The sequence below is a fragment of the Panthera pardus genome, unplaced genomic scaffold, assembly GCF_024362965.1.
Source record: "Panthera pardus isolate Hobbes unplaced genomic scaffold, ASM2436296v1 HiC_scaffold_19, whole genome shotgun sequence".
Classification (NCBI taxonomy): Eukaryota; Metazoa; Chordata; class Mammalia; order Carnivora; family Felidae; genus Panthera; species Panthera pardus.
This window is the reverse complement of record NW_026526754.1, coordinates 7,682,877-7,707,667: the sequence shown is the minus strand read 5'-3', so window position 1 is coordinate 7,707,667 and position 24,791 is coordinate 7,682,877. Positions and strand designations below refer to the sequence as shown.

General features: G+C 50.8%; 4 protein-coding genes across 10 annotated transcripts in view; 2 read left to right on the top strand and 2 right to left on the bottom strand.

Annotated features, from left to right (window-relative positions):
• Positions 1-136: 136 nt before the first annotated feature.
• Positions 137-2,219, bottom strand: THAP11 (THAP domain containing 11). Its single transcript, XM_053906571.1, has one exon. It carries the CDS (start codon positions 1,766-1,768, stop codon positions 839-841), a length of 930 nt encoding a protein of 309 aa, XP_053762546.1. The 5' UTR covers positions 1,769-2,219; the 3' UTR covers positions 137-838.
• A 3,154-nt stretch (positions 2,220-5,373) lies between these two features.
• On the top strand, positions 5,374-11,272 carry CENPT (centromere protein T). Its single transcript, XM_019455544.2, has 13 exons — positions 5,374-5,563; positions 6,845-6,935; positions 7,076-7,163; positions 7,272-7,368; positions 7,488-7,624; positions 7,747-7,783; positions 7,997-8,145; positions 8,723-8,923; positions 9,155-9,460; positions 9,701-9,791; positions 10,603-10,779; positions 10,869-10,973; positions 11,048-11,272. Exons 1-13 carry the CDS (start codon positions 5,439-5,441, stop codon positions 11,169-11,171), a joined length of 1,728 nt encoding a protein of 575 aa, XP_019311089.2. The 5' UTR covers positions 5,374-5,438; the 3' UTR covers positions 11,172-11,272.
• A 93-nt stretch (positions 11,273-11,365) lies between these two features.
• Positions 11,366-24,101, bottom strand: TSNAXIP1 (translin associated factor X interacting protein 1). 5 transcript variants are annotated; one of them, XM_019455533.2, is made up of 16 exons: positions 23,798-24,097; positions 20,950-21,049; positions 17,077-17,189; positions 16,803-16,929; positions 15,576-15,669; positions 14,841-15,037; positions 14,296-14,431; positions 13,671-13,840; positions 13,422-13,581; positions 13,215-13,345; positions 12,955-13,080; positions 12,671-12,823; positions 12,458-12,567; positions 12,119-12,245; positions 11,896-12,002; positions 11,366-11,690 (listed from the first exon to the last, which is right to left on the bottom strand). In XM_019455533.2, exons 1-16 carry the CDS (start codon positions 23,842-23,844, stop codon positions 11,450-11,452), a joined length of 2,139 nt encoding a protein of 712 aa, XP_019311078.2. In that variant the 5' UTR covers positions 23,845-24,097; the 3' UTR covers positions 11,366-11,449. The 5 variants fall into 5 exon arrangements, with proteins under 5 accessions (XP_019311078.2, XP_019311080.2, XP_019311079.2 ...); XM_019455535.2 differs by lacking the exon at positions 12,671-12,823 and having other exon boundaries at positions 23,798-24,101; XM_019455534.2 differs by lacking the exon at positions 20,950-21,049 and having other exon boundaries at positions 23,798-24,098.
• Positions 24,102-24,422: 321 nt separating this feature from the next.
• Positions 24,423-24,791, top strand: part of RANBP10 (RAN binding protein 10) — a 60,953-nt gene continuing 60,584 nt past the window's right edge. For all 3 annotated transcript variants that reach the window (XM_019455538.2, XM_019455540.2, XM_019455539.2), the window contains exon 1: positions 24,423-24,688. In XM_019455538.2, the coding sequence (XP_019311083.1) occupies positions 24,454-24,688 (235 nt within the window). In that variant the 5' untranslated portion in view covers positions 24,423-24,453. The remainder of the gene's footprint in view (positions 24,689-24,791) is intronic.

Genomic DNA, 24,791 nt, shown 5'->3' with positions numbered 1-24,791 from the left:
GTCAGTGAAGCATTTCTACTCTCAGGATCAGCCTGGTCCTTGAGACCTAGGGCAGAGGCCTGTTGGGAGGCCTATTTCCCCATGTTTCAGGAATACTTAAATGAGTCTTTATCAAAATAAAATGGCGAAACCCAAATTAAAACCTTACTTTCTGTTTAATTCGTTTTGCCAAACAAACACAGTGAAAACTTTAGTCTGACTAATTGTACAGAAAATAGAATTTGTAACCAGTAGCAAACATAACAAGATAAACCTAAGTCCCTGGCAAGCTGGATCTTCAACAGCAGGTCACCTAGATCCCCTTGTAGATGGCCTCCTGGGGAGAGAGGTCCTAAATAGGCAGAGGCACAGTTCCCATCAGAATCACAGTCTGCACCTGGGAAGGAAAAGCAGGAAAAGGAGAACTGATGTTACTTGGATCTCTTATCACTACACACGGAAGAGTTGTCCCAATGCTGGCCAACCTCAAGGTGTTGTCTTCCTAAACCCATAGTCCTTGGGCAGCCGACCTGCATTCTGAGGGGTTAAGTTTCAAGTTCAGTGGTTCTGAAGCCTCTGCTTAACCAGAACCTGCAACATAAACAGGGGGTGAGGTGAAGAATGGGGGACAAAGTCATAAATGCTGGTGTCACCCGTGCAGAGTCTGAGGTCCCAAACTTCAGGACCTTGCTTCAGGAGAAAACAAGAGAGGGTGTCAGGTCACCAGCAAAAGAGTCCAGCTGCCCTAAGCTTCAGTACTGTCAACCAGTGTCCCAGGAATATAGGGGAGTTCACCAGCAGCGGCCTAAGGTCTCTCTAGGTCCGGGAGTCCAGCAAGCCAAAGGGGGGGGGGGGGCGTTCACATTCCGTGCTTCTTTCGGATGACAGCCATGGCCAGCAGCCGATCCTTCTCGCGGAGTTCTTCTCGTAGCTTGGCCTCAGTGAGACGCAGGTGGCGGATGCTGCCTTTCATTTCCTTCATCTTCACCTCCATCAGCGCCAGGATGTCCCGCTGCTCGTTCAGCTTGCGCAGGAGCTCCTCCTCCGTGGTGCCTGACGACAACGAGTATGAGTGGTCGGAGCCAGTATCAGGGAAGCCCTCTTCACCCACCACCACCAACTGGGGACCCATAGGGCACTCTGCGGCCTCCAGCCCTGCTGTAGCAGCCTCTAGCTCCGACGCGGCGGCTGCGGCGGCTGCGCCCTCGGCGGCGGCGAACTCCACTTGCACGGTCAGGTCGATGGGTTTCACGTCTTCGCCTGTGGGAGTGGTGGGCGCTGGGGGCACGGACCCCGGAGCCTGGCTGCTGTCTACAGCGGCCTGAAGGGTGAGGAGCACAGCAGCAGAGGCAGACACCAGGTTCGGCTGCAACTGGGAGGCCTGGGCAGTGGAGGCTGACGGCGACGACTGCTGCTGCGGCGGTGGCTGTTGCTGCTGCTGCTGCTGCTGTTGTTGCTGCTGCTGTTGTTGTTGCTGCTGCCTGCGGCGAGCGGCTGCAGCCCCGGCGGGTCTGCGTGCTACTTTGCGCTCGTTGACGCCACGCAGCGGGAAAATGGTAGGGACGCGCACCGTGTAGGTCTTGCGGCCGCCCTGGAAGTGGACGCTGCAGAGACGGTGGCCCGTGGTGGGCTGAAAGGTGGAGAAGCACCCACTGACGCCAGCGCGGGACACGTTCTTGAGCCAGAGACGCCGCAGTTCAGCGTCCTTGGGAAACGTGTAGAAGTGCAGCGCCTTGTCCCGGTGTGAGTTGTTGTAGCAGCCCGGCACGCAGCACGTAAAGCCTGGCATGGCTGCGCCGCGCGGCCCGCCTCGGCCCTGCCCACCGGCCTTCTAAGCCCTTCGACGGCCCGGTCGGTCTGCCGCCGCCCGCCCCCTCGACGGGCGGCGCCGGGCGGGTCTTTAGGCGGCTTCCCACTAATGCCGCCCGGCGCAGCCGGCCTGGCCCGGCGCCCCGTGCCCAGAATACGCTTCCCGCCGGCCCGCGCCGCGCCACCCACCCGGCCGCCCGCCTGCGCTCCAGAGTCGGCCCCGGGGACGCCGCGAAGGACCGCCCGGGAAGGAGGACTACGCCCCCCACAATGCACCACGCCTGAAGCTGCTCACTTCCGGAGCGGGGGCGTGATAATTCCAGCCGCTTTCCTGGGCGCCGCTATGGCCCACGCAGAACAGATTCTTACTCCCACCCGGCTAATCCCCGGCCGACTATAGAGGCGTATTCGGTTGCAACGCCGTCTCCTGACCGCCCTTCGCAAGGACCTGGAATCCTAATACGGCGGCCGGGGGGTGGGGGGCGGGGGGAGGCGAGAGGCGCGCCTCTGTAGTGCGCAAGCGCCCTGGGTAAGCGCCCACAAAAACTACAAATCCCGCAATGCCTTGCGCTTAACTCGGCTGCTGTGGCCTGCAGCGCCGCCTAAAGGAGAGGCCGGGTTACAGGGGACTAGGAGTTGGGTGAGGTTGTGCCAGCGGACAACCTTGCCGGAAGCGGTTCCCCAATCACTGGCGGTTGTGAGTCTACGGCATTCCTGCGGGGCTTGGGTGGGCGACCGGGGCTTCAGTGCCCAGAAAGACCTCAGGAGCCCCTTTCTCTGCGTTGAGCACTCTTCTAATTCAGCCGCTGTTTGCGATGACTCACTTACTGACCTAAACACCAGTCACCAATAGATACTTACTGTGTGGCGGGCACAGGGCAATGAGTTGGGAACCCTGCAGGAGCTGACTGACCAGGCCTGACTGCTGCGAGGGATGAGGGTCCAACTTTTGGATAATAGATGTGAATGCACCTGAATGGATTTCTAATCACAGAAATAAGTGCTACAAAATAATGAACAGGACAGAGGAAAAAATGGGAGGCGGAGTCCCAGGAAGAAAAAAAACGGTGAAAAGCTGGAGTGGGGACGAGTAGCGGGCCCTGAGGCAAGAAAGAACTAGGCTCCGCCCTTCAAAACCTGGAAGATGCCAGGCTGGGTAGCTGGAGCGCCAAAAGATACCAAACTGGGCTAAGTTAAAAGATTTGGGATTTAATTCTGCAGAGGACTGGGAGCTGTTGAAGTGTGTTGAACCAGAGGATGGACAGGATTTGTATTGTAACAAGACCCCTCCCCACTCCTCTACTTCTAAGGAGAAAACGTTCTAAAGGACCAGAGAGGCTGTGGAAAACCAGGGAGGTGGCTGGGAAGTCTTTAGGGAAGTTACTTGCAAACAGCCCTCCTTTGCTGAGTTCCCCCTTTCTCCGCTTCTTGACTTTCTTCACCCTTTCTCCTGATTCTCCCTCCTAATTTTTTTTCCCTCCTAATTTTTTTTCCCTCCTGATTACAAACCATGGGTGTGAAATTGGAGCCTACTATAAACTACTTCTAAGTATTTGATATAAAAACAAGAAAGATTCGGCTATTTACAAGCATGTGAAAGAAAAAGGAACACCCCAAGTTAACTGTTACATTTTTTAAAGTGTTTTATTATAAGAGGAACCCATTCTTAAAATATTTTGTAAACATTAAAAAAAATTTTTTTTTAAATGGGGCGCCTGGGTGGCTCAGTCGGTTAAACATCCAACTTCAGCTCAGGTCACGATCTTGTGCTTTTATGAGTTCCAGCCCCGTGTTGGGCTCTGTGCTGAGAGCTCAGAGCTTGGAGCCTGCTTCAGATTCTGTGTCTCCCTCTCTCTCTCTGCACCTCCCCCATTCATGCTCTTTCTCTCTCTCAAAAATAAACATTAAAAAAAATTTTTTTTTAATGTTTTGGAAAAATACGGGACAATGGAAATGAACTATTTGTCTGGTCCAAAATGCAAACATCACCCTTGCACTTTGTGTTCACAATCAACGTGCTCCATGGTTATTGGCATGGGTTTCACAGACCCATACCAGAAAGAAGTTCCATTCCTCCTGGCCTATGCAGCTGAGGTCCACAGCTTGAACCCCCTTCAAACTTAGAAATGCAGTTCATGTTGAAAAATGTGCATTCATTTGGATGAATATACAACAGTAAAAACATGAATACACACTTTGTTAAATGATTAAATGTTTATGAAATGTAAGCAGTAGAGATAAAGCAAAAGATCATTGTTACATTGTTTTGTACTTTCATTGTCATACTATTACTGATAGAATTCTATTCTTGTCTCAAGAGTACCTTCCTCAAAAAATGTTAATGAGGTCAAATTTATATCGTTTCTTCATGCACAGAACATTGAAGATGCTCAATAAAATCGTACCTTCCAGTACATAAAATCACCTCTAATCTACACATAATCTTTTATACTTAAAACATATCTAGAATGCATAGCTCTCTCCCCACCCCTACTGCCCTGCCCACCCTCTATCTTGTCACCTCTGGAAAAAGGCTACAACCTTGTCACAAGTCTCCCTGCTGCCAATCTTGCCTCCTCTACAAAATCTGTTGTTCACATGGATACCAAAAAAATATGGTTATGTAATTCCTCTGCTTAAATCCTTCCAGTGGCCTATTGCATTAAGAGTAACGTCCAAACTCCTTTCCCGAGCCTGTAAGACCCCACATGGTCTGCTCCTTGCCTGTCTTACTCCTCCCTCCCTTGCTTCATGCACTCAGTATTTTTTTTTAAAGTAGCAAATATAAAGTTTAATCAATTATGTAAAACACATAGACACCTGATCTAGAAGCAAAAGGGTAAGTCCATAACTCAGAACTCAAGTTCTAATTAAATTTCCATGAAAATTTAAGAAAGGCTGTCTTGGTGAAAAATGTGCTAATAGAGTCTCTAGCATTAACAGAACTTTGAAAGCCAAATTTCGTCTCAAAATTGCACGTGTTTGGAGATCGTAACATTTCTGCTGCATCACAAACAGCCCACTAGCTTTTGAGCCTGCAGCCTGGTCTCTTCTGAGGCTGAGTAGTTTTCACAAATGCAAATCTGACCAGATCACATATAGGATAAAATTTTTTCCTGGCCCAAGTGTGCCTACTCAACTAGGAGAGGGAGATGGGAATAAGAGACATTCTAATAGTGACTGCTATTTATTAAGGGCCTAGCTTACTATATATCAGACACTGAGCTAAACATTATCTCAATGAGGGGCGCCTGGCTTGCTCAGTAAGTAGAGCATGTGACTCTTGATCCCAGGATCCTGAAGTTGAGCCCCATGTTGATGTAGAAATTACCTAAATAAACTTTAAAAAATTATCTCATTGGATCAGTACAAGCCCCTATTAGGTGGGTATCATCCTCAACTTACAGATGAAGAAACCAAGTCTTCCACAGATGGCACACGTTTGCCCAGGTTCACTCCCTGGTAACAGTGCCTCCAATCCAGAGTTTACAACGACCGCGCCAGGGTCCTCTGAGCGGGTAGGGTTGGAACCGCAACTCCCGTGAGGCTGTGCGGCAGCCTCGCGGCCTGCCGACTCGCGAGAGTTGGCTCAAACGCGACGGCGGGAAGGCGGTGGAGCGGCCCACCTGAGCAGTTGGGTGGGAGAGCGAATGGTTGAGGCAATGGCGGATAGCTACAGCCAGGACAGCGAGCCTACCACACGCACGTTATTGCGGCGCGTGCTGGATACCGCGGACACGCGCACCCCGCAGCGACGCCGAAGTGCCGGAATTGGGTATGTGAGGGCGCTGCGCGAGCATATGAGCAACCAGAAGGATTAGGGGGTTAGGTGTCCGTGGGAGACCCCGTTTGGAAAGGGAAAGGGGAACTGAGTCTCGAAGAGGCGCAGGAGAACTGGCTCCACCCTTCTAGCTAGGCTCAGGTCAGCTGTTGGTGCCCGCCGCCCAGGCACTCCAGGCTGACAAGTCTCGGGACCACGGACCTCAAATCACGTTCGGGTCTTTGGGTTTCGGCCTCTGGTGAAGGACAGGCGCTCAGAATCTGGCCTTTTGGCCCGTTCTACGGGCCATCTTCCCCGACATCAGCCCAGAGTGTGTCCAAGCATCTGCCCTGCCTCCTGCGTGTCCTCCACCTTTCTCTGCACATTCACTCCCCTTTTCCTGGAGGGTCCTTCTGAAAGATGGAACAGGACCTATAGAGAACAGCCTACGTAGAATTCGGGAGGCAGGAACTAGAAAGATGTTTTGCTAGGGAGTAGGGAATTGGCTTGACGTAGTGGCAGTGACAGTGGATGAGGGCTGTGGTGAGCTCATGGTGCAGAGGGTGTGGAATTTGGCATCAGCCAGACAGGGGGAGTGCAGTTGTTTTATAGGCGCTGGGAAGCTGTTCGTTGTAGGTTTTAGACCTATAAGTGATGAGGTGGGAGCTATGCCTTGAGAATTTGAGGGAGACTGGAAAGAAGAGACTAGGACTGGCGTGACCCATGTAGAAGTTGCTGTCAAATCCTGACAGGCACTTAAAAGCTTTCAAAATATTTAAAATCCTTCTTGGGTTGTTATTTTTTTTAATGTTTATTTATTTTTGAGAGAGAGAGAGCATGTGTATTAGAGGGAGAGGGGCAGAGGAGGAGACAGGGAATCCCAAGCAGGCTCCACACTGTCAGCACAGAGTGCGATGCTCAACCGACTGAGCCACCCAGGTGCTCCCTTGGGTTGTTATTTTAATGTCAGGAATGGATACTGTTCCATTTGCTTCTCTTGTCTGTGTGGCTAACCTCTGCTTCTAAGAAAGTCAGTTCTGTAAAGGTTTCCTCAGTCCCTCTCTCTAGGTAGGTCATTATGGTCCCTCTCTATTCCCATATCCTTCAGGTTCCCCTTCATCCACAACCTTGTTGATACAGAGCTGAGAACAGGTGCTAGGGGAGGGGCAAGTGGTTTCTGGTTCCTTGGCCTTGAGGGAAAAGGGCTTTAGGCCAAGATTCCTGATGAAAGCACATCTCTGCATCCTCTAGTTTCCTGTCCCTACTTAATTCTCAGAGCAATTGGTCTTTACACAGTGCCCAGAAATCCCTACTTGAAACACCTTCCTCCAGGAGGTTGAGCAGCTCAACAAAGACGAATGCAAGGCGGCGTTCCCAAAGAGCCAGGGTAAGTGCCCCAGCCCATTGACCCCTACAGGGCTCTTGCTGCATTCAGGGGACCCTGAGGTCTAGCTCTGCTCTGGAGCCCACCTTGAGGGAATCTCAAGGCAAAGAAACAGACTGATTACTTGATGCTTTCACCCAAAGTCTATTGGCAGATTGGCCCATGTTCAAACCAGTGGGCACCTGGAGGAACAGACACCCCGGACTCTGCTGAAGAACATCCTTCTAACTGGTGAGTGAACACTGGCTTGCTGGTCAGGGTTAGACACCAGTCCCATGGTACCTCTCATTCAGGGCAGCCTGCCCTGCCAACCTTACTTTCTTCTTGCTATTTTGGCAGCCCCAGAATCTTCCATCATGATGCCAGAGTCAGTGGTCAAGCCAGTGCCAACACCGCAGGTGGTCCAATCCTCTAGACAGGAAAGCATTCGGGGCAGGTGCACAATGAATTCTCCCCTTGCACTGGGCTGTTGGGTAGCTCTGATCAGGGAGCCTCTTGAGGGTCCCAGAAGCCAATATTGGGCTTCCTGGCCTGAGATAAGTTTCATCCTTGTAGCCTGGAGCTGCAACTTCCTGAGCTTGAGCCCCCTACAACCCTGGCTCTAGGTCTGCTGGCTCCTGGCAGGAGGAAGCGGAGGCTGAGATTGTCAGTCTTTCAGCAAGGAATAGACCAGGGGCTGCCTCTCTCCCAAGGTAAGACCCTGGACAACACTTGTGGCCACCCTCTCTTGTCCTCTGGAGAGGCTGAAGAGGCCTGAGACAGGGCTGTCATGAGCCTAGAACTTATCATGGTTTCTTTTTAAATTCTCTTGCAGAGCCTTGTGGGAATGCTAGTGCCTCCTCTCTCACCAGGTGCTGTTGTCTGTTCTGGGGGTTGGTGGAGACGCTTGGGGAGGGAGGTATTGATTGGGATGGAATCTGACCATATTGGTCCCTGCCAGTATTAGCTTCATAGCATAATGGCTGTGTTCTTAGAGATGAGAGCCCCAGGGCAGATGGGAGTATTCTCCCAAAAATTGGGCTTCAGGTACCTGACTTTCCTTCATGGTTCCTCCCTCCCACCAGTTCCCTCAACTTGACCTTTGCCACACCTCTTCAGCCACAGTCAGTGCACAGGCCTGGTTTGGCTCGCAGACCTCCCACCCGTCGAGCTGTAGATGTGGGTGCATTTTTGCAGGATTTGCAAGATACTTCCCTGGCCTTGGCTTCTCCAGGTAAGGTTGAGATTTCCTTCTGCCCTATGGGGAAAGCTCCCCCACTCCCATGGGAGGTATGCTGAGTCCAGGATTACTCCTCTGTCAGGTCAAGGACAGTGAGCAAGCCTGATTAGTAGGTCTATGAAGAGTTTCTGCTTCCTTTCTACAAAATGTCCCTTGTCTAAATGGAGCCCCAGTCTTAGCCCCACATTCTTGAGAAGCTAGAGGGCTGAGGGTAGGAAAGGTGTGGTATGGTGACTGGAGCTTTTGGGAAGATTGATTGATAGGGCTCAGGTTTAAGGATCAGCTGGCCAGTCAGAACTGACTGGGGAGCCTGCTTCCAGAAGACAAGTCAAGTTTACTAGAGTAGGAGGATTCCAGGTAGAGGGAGCAGAGTGAGAAGTGGAGGCATGGGTGAGCAGTTTGGGTGGGACAAGCTGTGGTAGGTGGGAATATTAGGCCTAGAAGCAGGAAGATCACTGTGGAAGCTCTCTTAGAATACTAGGAGGTTTTCTCTAAAGGTCACTTGGGGCAGACTCATGGAGCCCACTGCCCAGGCCCTGGTGACGGAGTGTCAACTGCCTTTGATCTCCAGGTAACAGCCTCAGAACCCCTGTTGCTACCCTGCCAACCGACACCGTGTTGGAGGACACTCAGCCCTTCTCCCAGCCCTTGGTTGGCCATTCCCCCAGTGTGTACCACTCCCTGCCCTGTCTCTCTTACACTGAGGCTAAAGATGCTGAGAAGGCTGTCAGTCACAGGACACAGAGGAGTGGGCCTAAGCTGCAGAACCACAGTGAGTATGTGGGCTTTTCCTTCTTCGGGCCCATTTGTGTGTCCTGCAGAGCCCCCTGGCTGTTGGTCCCTCTTACATCTCAGAGCAGAGTTAGTGTTGGGCCAGGATACTCCACAAACAAGTACCCTGGGTCTCCCTCTGGGCTTTTCTCCTCAGTGAGCTAGAGTGGATTTTATTACTTTATCCTTGAGCTACATCCTTCTCTAACTTGTATTCTCTCCCTTGATTCAGGTCCTGGAAAACCAGCCCAACTTCTGGCAGGAAAGGCAAAGAAGGTTGATGCCCTTGCTATGAGCTTCCCAAACACCAGCAGTGCTATCGCTGGAGAAGATGAAGTAGAGCCCTTACAGGGTGGAGTTGGTGAGAACGCAGAAGAGAGGATGGAGGAAAGTTTGAGTGTGAGTGAAGTGAAGGACACAGCAGGAACACAAGGATCTGTTAGGACAGACAAGTCTGACAGAAATGAAACGTCAGAAGCTGTTGAGGCCAAGGAGCCAGAGGGATCTTCAGGAGATGAGAACATCTCTGGTAGGACAGGTAAGGGTCCCAGTGCAGGGACGGGGGAGTGACTTGGTGACAGCTACATTCAGTCCCTAATCTGAGGAGTTATATATCTGGGTTGTGTTTCTGGGCACAAGTAGTCTTGGGTCAGGGAGCCTCTAAGGGGCCCGTTGCTTGGCGGGCCAGACGTAAATGGGGCCCTTGAGGAACAGGACAAGGAGGCTGTGGGTCTTCAGAGTTGGGTGAGCCCCCTATAATCCTGCCCTTCCTCTACAGCAAGTCCAGAATTGGCCTCCAGCACCACTGAGTTTCTTCAGGCCAGGCAACTTCAGTTTCTTGAGTCAGCCCCACCGCCTAGCACTGCCATGTAAGATTCTATGACCTTGTTTTGCATGGGCTTCTCGGGAAGGGAGCAGGCTTCTGAGCTTGGCATTGAGTACCACAGGATTATCCCCCTTCTCATTAGTATGCAGATGATCACCCAGGAGAGCACCCTGAGGTGGGCTCAGTGAGGCTCACTGAGTACATCTGTCATCCTGGTGCATGCTTCCACATTCTGAGAGGAAACTGGGTAGGGGGATGTTTCTAAGTTAGTATATAGTCAGAGAAGGCTTCCTGGAGGACGATTAGCAGAATCAAATAGGCAGAAATGGGCTGAGGGGAAGGAATGTCCGTCCATACAGAGGCCTGAGGGTCATGGGCCTGAGCAAGTACCAATTTATGTAATAAGTCTAGACTAGGACATTGGGTCCAGACTGGAGGATCAGGGCTGCAGGGAAAGACCAGACCTCAGTGTGGTCCTCTGTCCCCACTACCCCTCAGCACATAGTTGGAGTTATTGGTTCAGGTTAGCCAAGGAGTAAATGGGCCCTAGTCTTGGCAGGAGCCAATAAGACTTGTTTTTTGTTTTGTTTTGTTTTTGTGTTTTGTTTTGTTTTGTTTTGAAGTTTATTTGTTTATTTTGAGAGCAAGAGAGAGAGAGAACCCCAAGTAGTCTCCACACTGTCAGCACAGAGCCTGATCCAGGGCTTGAACTCACGAACCAGGAGAGCATGACCTGAGCCAAGATCAAGAGTCGGATGCTCAACCAACTGAGTCACCCAGGCACCCCAAGACTTGTTTTTGACTAGGGGCCTCTTCGCATAGCATTTTAGCTAACTATCCACTCTTGCCCCCAGCTTATCCTCAGAGCCTCTGGAGCCTCTACCGACCAGGCTTCCTCCCAGGGCCAGAACCCTTGGCCCCAGGCCCCGTCAAGATCCCCACAAGACTGGACTGAACCACTATGTGAAACTCTTCAGCTTCTATGCTAAGATGCCCATGGAGAAGAAGGCTCTTGAAATGGTGGAGAAGTGGTGAGTCCTGGACACTCAGGGTGGGGAGAGGAGCCCCTCAGATCATGAACAGTCAGTTCAGTCTTTTCTACCCCAACCCTCTTTGGCAGCCTGGACAAGTATTTCCAGCATCTTTGTGACGACCTGGAGGTGTTTGCTGCTCATGCTGGCCGCAAGACTGTGAGACCAGAGGACCTGGAACTGCTGATGCGTCGGTAAGTGGGCAGAAGCAGGGAGGTGCTGGATGTTGGAGTGCTGACACTGATTCTATATCTATCCTCTGCTACAGGCAGGGCCTGGTCAACGACCAAGTCTCTTTGCATGTGCTTGTGGAGCGGCACCTGCCCCTGGAATACCGGCAGCTGCTCATCCCTTGTGCATTCAGTGGCAACTCTGTCTTTCCCGCTCAGTAGTGGCCAGGCCTCAACACTCACCCAGTCCCTACCTAGGGCCACTTGGCCCCACATATTCTTCCAGGTCTCCTCCCATCCCTCCTCAATAAAGTGTCACAAACAGAATGTGCTGTGTTTTGGTGCATATCCTGGGGCCAGCCAGGCCGGGACCAATACTCATCCCTCTTCTCAATTCCCCAGCACAACCTGGAGAATAGGTTCAGACAAATAATTTTATACTAAAAGTTAGGGGTTAGGAGCACTAGAGCACTGGAGCACTCAGGCTGCCCATAGCAGCCCTAGCTTGCAGGCTCCTGCTCTCGAGGCCCCATGCGCCTGAGGTCAATCATCTGAAGCTGTTCCAGGGCAATCTGGAGCTGTTCCATAATGGCTTCTTCCTTCTCTTCACCCTCCTCAGGCAGTTCTGTCATGGGGAGCTGGAAGGCCTGGCTCAAATAGCTATTCAGGGTCTGTTTGTCCAGGCCGGGATCAATGTTCATCAGGGCTTCACGTACCTTGGGTAGGGTTACTTTATCATGGCTACCCCACAAAGAAAGAGAGATAGGCTTTGACCCTTCTGTACCCCAGACCCCAAGATGTCCTCTGCTGAGCTTGAGCAGTATATAGTGCCCAGGAATAAACTCAGTGCACAGGGAGATCCAAGGCAATGAGATGCCACCCTGTGGCCCAACCTACAGGATATGCCTATGGCTAAGTGGGCCTGAGGACCTCAGGAGTTACTCACAGTTCCAGGCCCAGCTCCTGCTTTAGCTCCTGTAAGTACTCATCCTTTTCATCCATGTACTGTTCCCACAGCTTTTGCACAAAGGGCATACTCTGGCCCTCCTCATCCTGGGAGGGTCCGTAAGGCAGGGTGAGGAGACATTGGTTGGGGTCCAGCAGAGGCCAGGGCAGGGCTGGGCAAGTTCCTGGACAACTCCCACTCCCCGACACACACCCATACCTACCTCTATAAACAATGAGTGGTAGTTGAGCAAGTCTGCATTGCTACTGTTGGAATGCCAGCCCCCTGCCTCCATCAACTCCTGGATTCTCTCTTCCTTCTTGAAGGGGAAGGTGCTCTTAAGGACAGTGCTATGGGGAGACACAAGGGCCAACAGGCCTGGCTCAGGCCTACCCACTTACCTTCCTGTACCACTCTGCCAGCCCCACTACTGCTCAAAAGGGACAACAAGTGTTGGGGCTGTGAGCCCTTCCTGTCAGGCTCCCCTTTCCCCTGCACACCTGGGAGCCTGGCCAGAGGAAATGTTGGGCAGGAGTTTGTGGTGGCTGGACTGGCCTCTCACCTTAGGTTTTCCATGGTTATCAGCCCCTCATTCTGACTGTCAGCATTTGTCATCTCCTTCAGCAACTGTACTACGGTCTCCTTCTGCTTGATGTACACACTCTCGCTCCTCTACAGGGAAGGAAGCATTGACTAACTTGCTGCTTCCTGAAGTGATAGGGATAGACCTGGCCTATGGTGGGGACAAAGGGTGGAGGGCCAGGTCCAACCTCACCTTTCCCATCAAGAGTGCATAGAACTGGCTCATGACCTCATTAGAACGGAAGAGCTTGATATTTTCAAAAATGGTGTAAGCCCAGGCCATGGCATCACCAGGTCCAAAGCGATTCTCCAGGAAATTGAAGAAGAAATCTGGGAATTTCTCTTTCTGCAGGGTTGGGGACGACTGCTTAGTAACCCTGCCCCATGGCGGGTTAGCCCTCCCCCCTAACACCTTGATGGAATTCCCTGGAGGATTCTACAGGTCACACCAGGCCCAAATGGCCCATGAGATCTGACCTGCTCCTCAACAAGACGTTCCTTCCAGGCATCCTTGAGTAGGTTTACCACATCCTTCTTGGTTGGCTTCTTGTTCTCCACAATGCCATCAAATCGAAGGAAAGAGGGGATGGCTTCCCCATAGCCCTGCAAGGTAGAATGTCAGCTCATCTCTGGGCCCAGGCAGAGCCCAAGATGGTTCCCCAGAATCTCAAGTCTTAGCAGCAAGGCCTGGCTGTTCTGACTCTGGCCCCAAGCCTCCCAAGCCCAGGGACCCCTACCAGACCAGGAAAGAAGTCTTTCTCCCGGAGCAGGCCCTCGCCAATCTCCTCCAAGAGCACATCCACCAGCTGGTCACTGTTTTTGCCCTCGGCCAGCATTTGCCAGCGATCTGGGCCCCCAGCCACCACATCTGCAGGTGGGAAGAGGGAGCTGGAGTCCAAACCACATCGTTGAGCACTCCCTGGGAGTCCAATGGCCATCATTACCTTCACACTTGGTCCAGTCAGGCCGTGGTGTAGAGGTGCGCTGGATCTCCTGGAGCTCAGAATAAAACTGGTCCCGCTCCTTCAGTGTGGTCATGTGCAACTGTAGCAGTATCTCGTGCTCCTTGCAGACCTCTTCATAGTCACCTCTCAGGCTGTCCAGCTACGGACAAGGTGATTGATCCTCACTACCTACCTGCATGACCCTTCCCTACCCTGCCTGACCTGCCTGCCCTGCCTGCCCACCAGCACCTGCTCCTGCAGATCCTTGTTGGTCTTCTCCTGCATTTCAAAGTCCCTCCTGGGCACCACATCTCCAAAGTTGGCTTTCATGGTGTTGAGTTCCATCTGTGTGCGGGTCAGGTCTTGCCGGGTCATCTTCAGAGCCAGTGTTAACTTAACGGGGTCCTCGCCCCAGATACCTGTCAGGGTACCGGCCAGCTTGCATCACCCTGACTCTAAGGCCTGTAGCCCAGGGCAGGGTTAGAATGTTCCTCAGGGCTTGTTCCAGGTCCTTCTCTCGCTGCTTGGGAAGCCCTGGGTCTTTCCTACAGCACTAATATCTTACAACTTCGAGCTTAAACAGAGAAGTCCAGGACACGAGGTACCAGGCCTGTCCTGCTCTCAGGGAGTCTCAGTTGCCTCAGCGGCCAACAATTGTTTCCTACTTAAACAAGGAGTCTATGATTCTCAGTCCAGCTCAGAAGATCCACAGACCCAGGCAGCAGCAAGAATATCCCCACCCCACCCCACCCCACCCCACCCCCCATCATTGTGAATGGGCATGGAATGAACAGATGTAGGAGAGTTGAATGGGGACGAATGGCGAGACTCCTCTAGTGCCTCCTCAGGGGAGAGAAACCCACCTCAGGCTTACCTGGGGACTGGGCTAGTGACATGTCTTCCCGCTGGTACCGCAGCTCATTCAAGTCTGCAATGAGGATCTTGCGGGCATCTCGCTCACCGAGGTAGTGCAGGTACTCCTCAGCCAAATTCTTCCTCAGTTTGGACACCTGTTGGGAAGGTGGCTGTGTGGTCATGGGACTGTACTTAGCGAGCCATCAAAGGGGATGGGATGGATGCTGGGTGGCCACATCAGGGCCTGGGAAGAGAAAAGGTAAAAGAAGGAGGCTAGCCATTCCTGAGAATCCAACAAAGTGCCAATGCTTCCTCCTGTGGAGAAAGTCTGGGAGCCAAGAAGCAGGACTGCTATTATTTGGGGCCACATGGAACCAGTGCTAAGCCAAGGAGGAAGACAGAATGTGGAAGTAGGGCCTCTGGAGGTAGGTGGTGGCTCAGTATATCATTCCAGGCAGAAGGGTAGAGAGTTAGGGGTCACCTTAGTGCCCAAGGCTTCGGGTCACCCCTGGGCTGGAGGTAGCAGTAATTCAGGGAGCTGATCACCACACTACTCCCATTCACCTCGCTCTGCAATGAGATCTTCTCCTCGTTCTTTTTGTCAATGAGTTTTAGCAAATTCATCTTCTCTTTCTTCAGCATGGAGATTTCATATCTCTCCTCAGCCCGCATGGCCAGGATCCTCTCGTTGCAGTCCTCATTCACAGTGACAAGTTTGGCCTTCAAGGGCTCCAGAGCCCGAATCTTCTCCCTCTGGTGGGCTAAGCAGGGACAGGTGGGAGACTACCTTTGGGACCATGGAGAACAAACAGCCAGGAGACACTGATCGAAGGTAACAGTGAGTGGCTATGTCCCTTGCAAACTCCAGGAGTCTATGCATGCCTTGTTCAAAACATGGCTCCTGCTTAAGGCCTTCCTGCATTGGCTTTTAAACCAGAGACACAGTCTAGTTGAGGACTGGGATTTCATCTATGCCCTTTCTATAGCCTTTAGTCCTGTAGTTGTACCATGCCCGGCACCTCCTAAGCCTGGTTGGGAGCCTCTACTTCCCAAAGGTACTCACTTACTCCTGGGCTTCACTCTCAATAGTGAAGTTGCTCTCTTACCATACTTCCCAAGGACAGGAGGTGGTTAGGTGCTCTATCACAGGACAGTGTAAGCAACAAGGCTGAGCAAAGCTTGGTGACTTCAAGGCCTAATTAGTAGCTGCCCAACATGGTTGCATAACCCCAGAAGGTAAGAGTTGGATCCTCTCCATGCCTTCCAGACTGGACCCAGGCACAGAGGCTGCAGTCTTACCCAGCATCACCTCATATGCATTCTTGATGGAAGATAGCAATGGCTTGTACGTTTTAAAGTCCTCTATGAAGAACTCAAAGATTTCCCTGTAAGGCTGGCAAGAAAAGGGGACCTGTCACCTCCTGGCCTATAGCTGCCACTCTCTTAAGTTTAGAAATATTGTAGCATGAAGTTACCCGGTGACCCACATTCAAATAAATACCCCTGGGCACCACATGGGTCGCTCATTGCCAGGAAGCTGAGGGGTAGCTATGTCCCTCTCAACTGTTCTCTGGAGGCTGTTCTCCTGGTGCTATCTCTGAAGGCTAGCAGATGACCTGGGTCAGGGCTGTCCCTTCTGTATCTGAGCCCCACTTTGGCTCTCCAGGCAGCCAGCCTCCAAGCACTGTGCCTTAGTTAGCCTCTCACCATCATCCCGTTGCCATCTTACAGACCTGTGAGGACAGGACATTCAAGCCTCTAGCTTTGTATTCTCACCTCCAAGTAAAGGTGTGGTTTCCTGTCCAATTTGGACACAAGTTTTGGGGCACAGCATTATGTCCTGGAATTAGCACAGGCTCTAGAATCAGTCCTGAGTTCATATCCCAGCCCTACCACTTCATAGCTGTATGCCTTCTCTGAACTTCTGCTTCCTTGTTGATGAGGTACCTTCAGCCTATGAGATTGTATACAAGGCCTCATTCAGGGCCTGCCACACAGATGGTGCTCAGCAAGTGTTTCTATCTGTGACTAAGTCAGAAGTAAGGGATTTCCTGTCATCATCCCTGTTAGAACAGGGATGGTGATTCCCTCCTTAGTATGTACCAGAATCTAATCTGCATCTAAGTTTCTCTATGTGTCTGGGCTAAGTTCCTCAAGCTTGAGTCTGTCATCTCTGGGCTGGTGAACACCATATGACCCTTGCTTGCCCAATTGCCAGGATTCAGGCTCCATTCACTGATGTCCAACAACCCAAACTAGGCACTGGGGATCACAAAGCTGAAGGAACTGGAGACAGCATCCAGTTCACCTGACTCAGGTGTGAAACTCAAGCCTCAGGAGAGTTTTGGTTCCAGCTTTGCCTGCTCGCTGACTTTGTCATAGAACCTGTTTCCCTTACCAGGAATAGGGACCCAAAAGAGAAGGGAGAGGATAGTCTCTCCTGAAGTCTGAATGCTGAGTCCTAGTGAGTAAAATTTCCTCCCACCTGTCCTCCTGCCCGCCCCACAGTTATTCTGTGGCTCTGACCTGCAACCTCAGCTCCTGGGCAGAATCTGTGCTCAGGTCCAGCAGGAGAAGCTCCTTGCGTAGGTAGTTCTCTAGCTGCTCCAGGTACCTCGGCTTAGTAGTGCCCAGGGGCTGCTGCTGCCAACTACTGCAGGGTATGGTGGGATGAGATGTGATGGGCACACCATGGGGCTCTTGCATCCTTGGTCTGGGGCAGCACACACCCCTGTGCTGTCTCTGGGCCCAATGCTAGGTCTGTACCAGCCCATCCACCACAGTGCTGACCCTGGCTTACCCTGCTCGTTTCCGGTAATCATATGAACAGGGCTTTCGATTATGCAGAATGGTCTGACCACTGGTGTATGTGGGCCATGGGGACAGGTGGCCACCAATGGAGAACTGACAGGACTGCAGGAAGAGACAGGTGAGGTTACCAAGGCAACATTGCTCCCATTCCTGATGCTCCTCTCCATCATCCTCCTTCTATTCTTAATTCCGCCCCCCCCCCCAACATCTCTTTTCTCTCTCTCTTTTTTAAGTAGGCTCCATGCCCAACATGGTGCTTGAACTCATGACCCCAATATGAAGAGTCACATGCTATAGCAGGTGTGTGCCTGAGCCAGCCAGGCGCCCCTCCCTAACATCTCTCTCTGTCTTTTTAAATGTTTATTTATTTTTGAGAGAGAGAGCGAGAGCGAGCAGGCAGGGGAGGGGCAGAGATAGATGGAGACAGAATCCAAAGCAGGCTCTAGACTCTGAGCTGTAAGCACAGAACCCAACGTGGGGTTGAAACTCACGAGCAGTGAGATCATGACCTGAGCCGAAGTCAGATGCTTAACCGACTGAGCCACCCAGGCACCCCCCAACATCTCTTAATATGGTTCATAATTAAGAATGTGGGCTCTAGCACCAGGTAGTGACTAAAGCCAATGCAGATTACCAGGTAGGGATGGGCCCTGACTGGAGGGGACCAGAAAAGGCTAACATCTTGGAGGAGGAGGTGATAATATCTGTGATGTTCATTCAGTAAAACTTGAATACGTATATGAGAGGAACTGAGGCCACTCTGGGAGAGGGGGTGTATCTCAGGTTTAAAGGTGGGGCACACAGACTGCCTGGGTAGCACTAACACCTCAGGGAAACAGCAAGAATTTTTTTTAACATTTTCATTTATTTTTGAGAGAGAAAGAGAGACGAGAGAGCAAGGGGGATACAGAATCCGAAGCAAGCTCCAGGTTCTGAGCTCTCAGCACAGAGCCTGACGCAGGGCTCAAATTCATGAACCACAAGATCATGACCTGGGCCAAAATCAGACACTCAACCAACTGAGCCACCTAGGCACCCCAACAGCAAGAATTTTAAAGAGCTACGGGGGCGGTTGGGTGGCTCAGTCGGTTGAAAGTCTGACTTCGGTTCAGGTCATGATCTCACAGTTGGTGGGTTGGAGCCCTGCGTTGGGCTCTGTGCTGACAGCTCAGAGCCTGGAGCCTACTTCAGATTCTGTGGCTCCCTCTCTTTCTGCCCCTCTCCTACTCATGTGCTCTCTCTCTCTCGGAAATAAACATCAAAAAACAATTAAAAAAAAAAGAATTTTAGGGGCACCTGGGTGGCTCAGTCGGTTAAGCATCCGACTTCGGCTCGGGTCACGATCTTACAGTTCGTGAGTTCGAGCCCCATGTTGGGCTCTGTGCTGACAGCTTAGAGCCTGAAGCCTGCTTCAAATTCTGTGTCTCCCTCTCTCTGCTCCTCCCCCGCTCATGCTCTGTCTGTCTCTCCTTCAAAAAAAAAAAAAAATTAATAAAAAAAATATGAAAAAAAAAAAAAAGAATTTTAAAGAGCAATGAATAGGGGCCAATGTCCAAGGAGAGCAGGCTGGTTGAGGCTGAGGCCTGGGGTGGCCAGTGTAGAGGGAGTCAGAGATGGAGCAGCAGCTTTATGCAGAAGGGCTGTCCTCAAAGCCTTACTTATGACTGTGGAAAAATTAATAAATTCCTAAATACCCAGAAATTAGAAAACTCCTAAATGTCTAAAAAATAAAAGTAGTCATGAAATGTTTACAAAAAGATTTAATGTGGAAATATGCTAACCCTACAGCTCTAAGGGTTAAGTAAAGCCTGAAATTAAGGAATAAGCACAACTAGGTAAAAATGGAAGTCTAGAAAAAAACAAGAAATAATGTAAAAAGTTATCAACAATTATTATTCTCTAATGATAGGCCATTGGATGCTTATTTTTCTACAATTGTACATTTTTCAAAAATTTCTGGGATCCGGGGGGGGGGGGGCGGTGGAGGGGCTCAGTCAGTTGAATGTCCGACTTGGGCTCAGGTCATCATCTCCTGGTCTGTGAGTTCAAGCCCACATCAGGCTCTGTGCTGACAGCTCAGAGCCTGGAGCCTGCTTTGGATTCTGTGTCTCCTTCTCTCTCTCTCTGCCCCTCTCCTGCTCATGCTCTGTCTCTCTCCATCTCTCAAAAATGAATAAACATTAAAAAATAAAAAAAAAAAAGAAAGAAAGCCTTAAGATTTCTTTTTGTTTGAGTTTGAGAAGAACTATCAAGAATAAAATTTTTAAATAGTTAAAAAGAGAGTAAATAAAGTATAAATAGGCAAACTGGAAAAATGAGAGAATTAAAACTGCTAAAAATCAAGCCAGAAAAACAAGTTTTTTGAAATTTTATCAAAATTGTGATTTTGTGCCAAGTAATTCTGAAAGACATCTGGGAATTTGTCAAAGAAGCATCTAACCCTAGTGAACTGATAAGTTTTTCAGACTTTCAAAAGGCTAGGACTTGTGTTCTGTCTGCCGTTTGTGTGGGGAGAAAACATGGTCATCCTACATTGATTCTGGGGCAAGTGCGGCTTCCAGGTCGTTGTTATCATTACTAGCTGGCCTCCACCAGCCGACGGGTGCAAAATGTTACACTGGGGCTCCTACCTCTCTGCTTCCTCCTGCAGGTGAAAATGGGAAGGGGCGTGGCCAGGGGGCGGCGTGAGGGAGTAATGCCCTCTGGTGGTTGAGAATGGTGGTGCCCTCGCAGGAAGAAAGTGCTTAGGCCCAGGTACACCGTGGGATGGCAGCTGGGTGGAGGGGGGATCATGTGCCCCGTTATCGGTCTTCCGAGGCCCTGGCTGCGCTTGGTCTCTGCGAAGAGTCCACACTGATTCCCTTTCCCTCTCTGGAGTCTGGGTCCCCACGTTGGGAATCTCCAGCTTCATAAAGTGTGGGTCCCATGTGTCCTTAAATTCCCCATAGGGGACACACACAAAACTACCACACAGCCCATAATGCTCCACTGTGAACTGGAGTTATAAGTTTGCTAAACTGTGTGTTTTTTTTTTTTAAAGTCGGTTTGCTAATTAAATAATTACAACCCTATGATTGTATCAACAAAAGTTCAAAAGTACTTAATAAGACAGCATTCATTATTATTTTTTTTTTTAAAGTAAGCTGTACGCCCAACATGGGACTTGAACTCAAAACCCAGAGATCAAGAGTCTCACACCCTACGGACTGAGCCAGCCAGGTGCCCCAAGACAGAATTCATTTTTATATAAAAAAATTAAAAGAACAGGAATGGTGGAAGGGCAGTTTCCTGAGGCTAGTAGAATCTCTTGCCACCAACCCAGAGCCAGCAACACAAGGGGGTAATAACATCTTTTTACTCGTGCCTTCACACATTTACTCACAGCATTATGGAGCTCTCAACATATGCCAAACACTCAAGTACCCTATCAGGGATCAGGGCCATACAGAAAAAAAACAAAACAAAACATATAGTCACAGCCCTGAAGGACCTTGGTAGATCTGGTGTGACCATCCCAGCATCTAGCACAGTGCCTGGCATATGGCAGGCTGAATGAAAAAATGAGGTCCACTCCAGAGCATTGAGCTGCAGGGGAAGGGTGTCGGGAAGGAGCTGAGTCTCTCTCTGCCAGGGGAGGTCTGGAAAGGCTTTTCAGATGAGGTGCAACCAGTTTGCAGACCTCTACCCTAAAGCCTGATGGGTCTGGCCACTGTAAGCCATGCTTCCCTGACTGGAGAGAAGCTGCTGGCTTCTGGGGCGGGGGGGCATGTTTCAGGTGGGTGGTGCTTTTGGGTTGCAGAGAGGGAGGCAGCTAGGGTCTGGGAGCTGACATTTGGGTTTCCAGCAAGACATTGCCACTAACCAGCGTCTTCTGTCTCTGGGAAAACTTTCGGTTCTGGGAGCTCTTGGCTTCTGTGAGGTAGGAGTCATCTACGGTCACTCCTGAAGGCTGTATGTGTGTTCTGCACAGAGAAGGGGAAGACAGTGGTAGATGACAGAGCTCTGAGTAGGGAGAGCACCTCCAACCTTCCCAGATCAACAGGACATGGCCTCTTTTCCCTGCAGAGCTAGGCTCTGGGTCTTCCCAGCAGTGCCTACAGATTCACAGAGATGTTGCCAACAAGTTCCTGGCCATGGGCCCAAAACATTTTCCTACATTCCTGGAAACCTTCTCATGCTGAGGATCTCATCAATCCCTACAGTGACAGGATACCTTCATGAGTGCCCTTCATGAGCCCAGAGAACTCTGTGGACTTAAACTTTCATTCAGTGTTCAGAGGAGTTTCATGTTTGTGACTGGCACATTCTGGGGGTGTGATACCAAAGGCAGGTGTTAGGACAAGAAGCACAAGGTCTGAGGTCCAAGAGCTGGTGTGTGAGTCCCCATCCTGCACTTACCGGCTGAAAGGCCTGGGGGTTGACATTTGGGGTTCCAACAGGAACCCCCAGGCAAGCCATTTGACCTCTCTCAGCCTAGTATGCTTATAAGGAAATGGAGACAATTCTTGCTTTTCCTATCTTATAAAGTTGTTGTGAAGTTTAATACAAGGAAAAGAGATATGCAAAAACAGCCTGTAAACTGCAAGGAGCTGTGCAGATGTTAATGATGACAGTAAGATGGGAGAAAAGTTGATTCTAAGAAGGTCTTTAGCTCCTAGACCCCTTGGGAGGGAGTGCCATCCTTCCTCAAGCTAGGAAGGCATTTGGGGATCAACAGGGAGGGCTGCCCTGGGAAGGCAGACCCAGGTGAAGAAAAGGGAAAAGTAATTCCAGAAATCCATGATGGCAGTGGGTGGGGGTCATTTATGCTGCCAGACAGACCTGTGTCTTCGTTCCCTTTGCTAGCCAATGACCTTGGGCATACTGTTTAACCTCTCTGAACCTCAGTGTCTTTGTCTATAAAAGTGAGACTGGGACTACCTGTATTCCAGAGAAGTTGAGAGCAGTAAATGTGAATCTAGTTGGGAACCTAAGGACTTGGTTCCTTAGTCCTACTCCATAGTGCGGTGACACCCCAAACGCTAGTCCTCTCTTATCTCTCAATGGGACAAGTATGAACAAACCATATCAAATAAACAGCAGCTATAGAAAAGGAAGGGTTTTTGCATTCGTGCACTCTCTCCATCTCTCAAAAATAAATAAACATTAAAAAAAAATAGTCACATGCTCTACTGACTGAGCCAGTAGGGGACTGCCCCTATATTTCTTCTTTTCTCTTCCTTCCTTCCTTCCTTTCTTCCTTTTGATACTTTTTTTTACAGTTTATTTATTTTGGGGGAGAAAGTTCAAGCCGGGGAGGGGCAGAGAAAAAGGAGGACAGAGGATCCGAAGCAGGCTCTGCACTGTCAGCTTGAACAGTGCTGGGCTTGAACTCACAAACTGCAAGATCATGACCTGAGCCAGAGTCAGATGCTGAAGCAACTGAGCCACCCAGGCACCCCTATGCTTCCTCCTCCTCCTCCTCCTCCTCCTCCTCCTCCTCCTCCTTCTTCTCCTCCTCCTTCTTCTTCTTCTTCTTTTTAATGTTTATTTTTGAGAGAGAGAGAAACAAAGCTTGAGTGGGGGAGGGGCACAGAGAGAGGGAGGGAGACACAGAATCCGAGCTGCTGGCACAGAGCCCCATACGGGGCTCGAACTCACAAACCGCGAGATCATGACCCGAGCTGAAGTTGGTGTCTTAACCAACAACGCCACCCAGGTGACCCCCTATGCTTCCTTCTTAAAATAGATGAGGATTCTTCTTCTGAATCCATTTCATATCCCTTTCAAACATGACTGCAGTTTCCTAAATCATTCCAGTGCTGGGTAACAACATTCTTTCTCAAGCCTGCTGCCTGGTTCTTATAGTTTCATTCTAACTCTGGATAAAATAATCAAATTGGCAAACAATTTCCTGACTTTTGTAGGCTTTCTCTGTTGAGGTAGCAAACCCTGAAGGATTAGAGTTTAGGTGAGATCAAGTTTTTGCGTTGGAAATGAGTAGAAGGGAGAAACTACGTTCATTAAACAACCGAATGTTTAGTATATGCAAGAACTGTGATGAGAGCTTCGCATATTCTGCCTAAATTTTCCTGGCAATGTTTGTGAGGTGGGCTGTAACATCCCCACGTTTGAGATACAGAAGCAGAAGCCCAGAACTTAAGAGACTTCTTGGGTTCCCAAAGCTAGAAAGACATTTACCCCAAAATTTTGTCTTATTATGTACATTTTGTGGCTTTCCTGGCTAATAGAACTTGTCAAATTTTGCAATGCCCAGAGGCTGCAACCTCTGAATAGACAGCAATTCGATAAGCATCTTTGCCATAAACCAATGGGTGAAGAGGCCATTTATCTCTGTGGCTAAGAGCTAAGAAGTCTCACATGGCTGGGTTCAAATCCTAGCTCCATCACTTGTAAACGTGTAAAACACATGATCTCTCCAGACTTCTATTTGTAATAGAAGTATCCAGAAGATATTACTACTTCATAGAGTTGTGAGTTAAATATGCTATATATAAAGCACTTGGCACATCATATACGCTCAATATAAAGAGGCTGGCTCTTACTAATGTTAAAGTGCGCCAGCTCTTTTGCTAGCACATAATGTCCGCATTCTGTTTCTGCCCCAGCGATCCTGTGGGGCTGAAGCCCCGAATCAACGGACAGAAGCTTTTCTCTTTCTTCAAGTTCTCCAAACCCTCCTCTCCGCCCTCAGTCTGGCCAGCGCCTACCTCGAAGTGGTCGCGAAGCTGGAGCACCGCGGCTTCGGGGAGGCCATGACCCTCGGGCAGCCGGACAGCCAGCATCCACTGCCTGTGAAGTTGTGGTAGTGTACAGCCGGTCGCTATGACGACCAGGCCCCAGCATCCCAGAGGGGGGCGCGGTCAAGGTTGTGCCACGCCCCCTCACCCCAAGGCCGAAGGCTAGGAGGAAAGCCAGTTAGCAAAGGTGGACTCGGACCCCGGGAGCAGGGTTCCCTCAGTCAATCACTACAGCGGACTTGACCCTAGCTATCACAACTGAGGCGAGGGGATAAACAGAGAGAGTGGGGGAGAGAGGGAAACTGAGGGCCTGGAGCTACGTTGCCAGCGGGAATTGTAGTTTTTGGTGTCTTGAAGTCTCTGCCGGGCAGGCTTATGACTGAGCAGATTTGTACTACATCTCCCTAAGTTCTTTACGATCCCGGGTTGGCCCGCCTCTGGAGAGCTCTGCATTGTGGGATATGGAGTCCGAAATGTGGCGAGGCGTGGCAGTGTCCAAAGAGAGATGCCGGACTCGGACTCGGTTTCCCTGCGGCCTCAGTAGGCTCGCGGGCCATTGGCTGAGCGGGGAGGATCTCGTCCCGCTCCTCCCCGCCCCCGGTGACACAATAGCAGCTCCCTCCAAGATGGCGGCGGCGACGGCGGACCCGGGAGCTGGGAGCCCGCAGGCTGGAGATTCCTCTGGCGGGGGCGCTGGGGGCGGGCTGCCGTCCCCAGGGGAGCAGGAGCTGAGTCGGCGCCTGCAGCGCCTGTACCCCGCGGTCAACCAGCACGAGACGCCGCTGCCGCGCTCCTGGAGCCCCAAGGACAAGTACAACTACATCGGCCTCTCCCAGGGCAACCTCCGCGTCCACTACAAAGGTATCGGCCTGTTTGGCCCGCTGGGGTCCGGCAGAAGGCCAGAGCATCTGTGGGGCGGCTGTGCTGCCCGCCTCTGCCCCATCACGTCCCTTCCCGGGCCTGG

What these genes read in the sequence shown, in the direction of transcription:
- THAP11 (XM_053906571.1), bottom strand. Translation starts at nt 1,768, where the DNA reads ATGCCAGGCTTTACGTGCTGCGTGCCGGGCTGCTACAACAACTCACAC.
- CENPT (XM_019455544.2), top strand. Translation starts at nt 5,439, where the DNA reads ATGGTTGAGGCAATGGCGGATAGCTACAGCCAGGACAGCGAGCCTACC. An exon ending in GGGGCTGCCTCTCTCCCAAG is followed by an intron (nt 7,625 to 7,746) that starts GTAAGACCCTGG and finishes ATTCTCTTGCAG; the next exon opens with AGCCTTGTGGGAATGCTAGT. An exon ending in AGTGCCTCCTCTCTCACCAG is followed by an intron (nt 7,784 to 7,996) that starts GTGCTGTTGTCT and finishes CCCTCCCACCAG; the next exon opens with TTCCCTCAACTTGACCTTTG.
- TSNAXIP1 (XM_019455533.2), bottom strand. Translation starts at nt 23,844, where the DNA reads ATGGCCTCCCCGAAGCCGCGGTGCTCCAGCTTCGCGACCACTTCGAG. An exon ending in AGATCTCATTGCAGAGCGAG is followed by an intron (nt 14,432 to 14,840) that starts GTGAATGGGAGT and finishes CCTTCCCAACAG; the next exon opens with GTGTCCAAACTGAGGAAGAA. An exon ending in AAGACTTCTTTCCTGGTCTG is followed by an intron (nt 13,081 to 13,214) that starts GTAGGGGTCCCT and finishes TCTACCTTGCAG; the next exon opens with GGCTATGGGGAAGCCATCCC.